The following is a 2,160-nucleotide window of genomic DNA, read 5'->3' on the forward strand; positions in this document are numbered from 1 at the left end:
AGCAACTAAATATGCTAAACTCAACTACTAATTATTTTATTTTAAACATCTTCAAGACACATACATTTAGACTCTAGATATATATATATACCCAACCTAACTCACAAGAAGTACAATAATGCTTCTGGAGTTTTTTTTTTATAAATAAAATAAAATTAGTGCGAACAATAGTTATTATTTCTTTGGACATAATAAGTTTATACTAAAAAAAGCAGATGAATTTACTAAAAAGTCCAATTATATAAAGCAAAAATGAATGATTGAAATAGCTAAAACTCAATAATAATAATAATAATAGTACTAGCTAGCAAGAGTAGTACAATTATTAGTATTAATATTTATAGTGATGGTGATGAATATGAAGATGATTAGGGCGTGGACCTTTTGTAGGGCACCAAGGCACTTGGTGCAACCAGCGTAAGAAGCGTTACGACAATTCTTCTCCAAGTCACGAACGGCAACAGTCGGCGTTGCGTTTCGATGAGTAACCGAAACGTTAAACGCAGCGGGGCAACTCAGCGAGCTTATCTGATGAAGCCTGATTCCACAGAAGCACAGAATGGCGTCGCAACTCGCATTCGGCTGAGGGATCCTTATGTTGCGGCTCACCAGCGAGTCCTGGAGTGAGTTAACACACTTCTGTGAATCGTCCGGCATCATCGGAAGCTCGCCCGAGGAGCTGGACGAGGAGGAGGGAGAGGGTGCGGGAGCAGGAGGAGGGAGTTGGAGGGCGGACCGGGCGTGTGCGGCGAAGAGCCAGGCGGCCAGAACGGGGCAGCAGCGGCTGCGGTCGAGGTTTTTGCCGCAGGCGGCGTTGACGCCCCCGAAGAGTTCGTTGGAGAGGTCGAGGCGGCATGGGAGGGTTTGGGTTTGAACCGGGAAGGCGGGGACGGTGTTGGAGGAAGAAGGGTTTTCGCTGGGTTCGACCGGCTGGTTGGGGTCGCTAACCGGTTCCGAGAGAATACCGGCATGTGAGATGGGGAGAAGAAGTAGAGGGAGTAATGAAGTGAAGAAGAAAATGGATGTGAATGATTGCATTTTCTCTTTTGGGTTGAAACTTGAAAAGCAGTGAGGAAAAGGAGTGGGGGAGAAAGAAAAGCGTGGAAATTATGCGTCTTTTCTTAAAAAAAGAAAAAGAAAAGTATTGGGATTATGGATAGAGAGAGATTCAAGAGATATTCAAAAAGGTGAAGGGAGATAGTAGTAGACCTACGATTCGTGTGTGTTTTGATTTCAGAATTGTAGACCCATGATATGATTTGATTGGGGCATTGCGGGAAACAACAACACAAGAAAAAGCATAAGAAAAGAATCAAATGATGGCTAAGAGAACCGAAGCTGTGGTGAGAGATTGAGAGGATGGCATGGGGTAAAAGTTTGCTTTGATTTGCTTTGCTTTGTGTTTTCCCTCTCTCCCAAGTCCCACACTGTCTCAGTCTCTCTTTGCTCTGTCACTCAAATGTGCCTCTATGTGCGCACACATGTATAAATAATGCAGTAGAAATACAAATTTGGCCTTTATAATTTTGGATGAAAACCAAAATCTTTCTTAACGTCATCATTTATTCGAAATCGTTCTTCACTTTAAATTATTTTTAAAATTATATTTTTATTAATAAAAAGACAAATTTACTCCCAACAAAACAAAAATAATTATATCTCGCCTCACTATTATCCCTAACCTCAAGCTTTGTCGTCATTCTTTTCAAACAAGAGCTTTGAGTGTCTAATTAAAGATCGTACAGCCAAATAATAATAACAATCATGAAAATCATAGGTATATATAAAATAAAGAGAGAACTGCCACTAATTTCAGAATACGATATTCAAAGTTAAGAAGAAACGAAGAACTTGGAAAGAAAACATTGGAATCAATTGAATTATATAGGTAAGAAACGTGCATTATACAACACAGTGAAATTAATTAGGAGGTTTTAGAATGAGCAAAAAAGAGAAAAGCTACCAAGTACGAATATTTTTTTGAATTGTCGTATCTAAGTGTCGCACACATTTTAGATATGACATTTATCGATATTTACTTGACACATATATCTATTGTATTTAATTGTGTCTTAATAAAAAAAATAAATTTTTTTTCGGACACACATAAATATCATCACATGTCAGCGTGTCCAATCTTATTCTTAATATGTATTCTTG

The 2,160-nt window shown here is 38.7% G+C and overlaps 1 protein-coding gene across 1 annotated transcript in view; it reads right to left on the reverse strand.

Moving 5' to 3' along the window:
* The window catches only part of LOC107629903 (uncharacterized GPI-anchored protein At4g28100), a 2,895-nt gene extending 1,422 nt beyond the window's left edge, over window positions 1-1,473 (reverse strand). Inside the window, exon 1 of the mRNA XM_016332847.2 lies at window positions 382-1,473. Within this exon, the coding sequence (XP_016188333.1) occupies window positions 382-1,038 (657 nt within the window). The 5' untranslated portion in view covers window positions 1,039-1,473. The remainder of the gene's footprint in view (window positions 1-381) is intronic.

This window comes from Arachis ipaensis, chromosome B03 (assembly GCF_000816755.2).
Source record: "Arachis ipaensis cultivar K30076 chromosome B03, Araip1.1, whole genome shotgun sequence".
Lineage (NCBI taxonomy): Eukaryota > Viridiplantae > Streptophyta > Magnoliopsida > Fabales > Fabaceae > Arachis > Arachis ipaensis.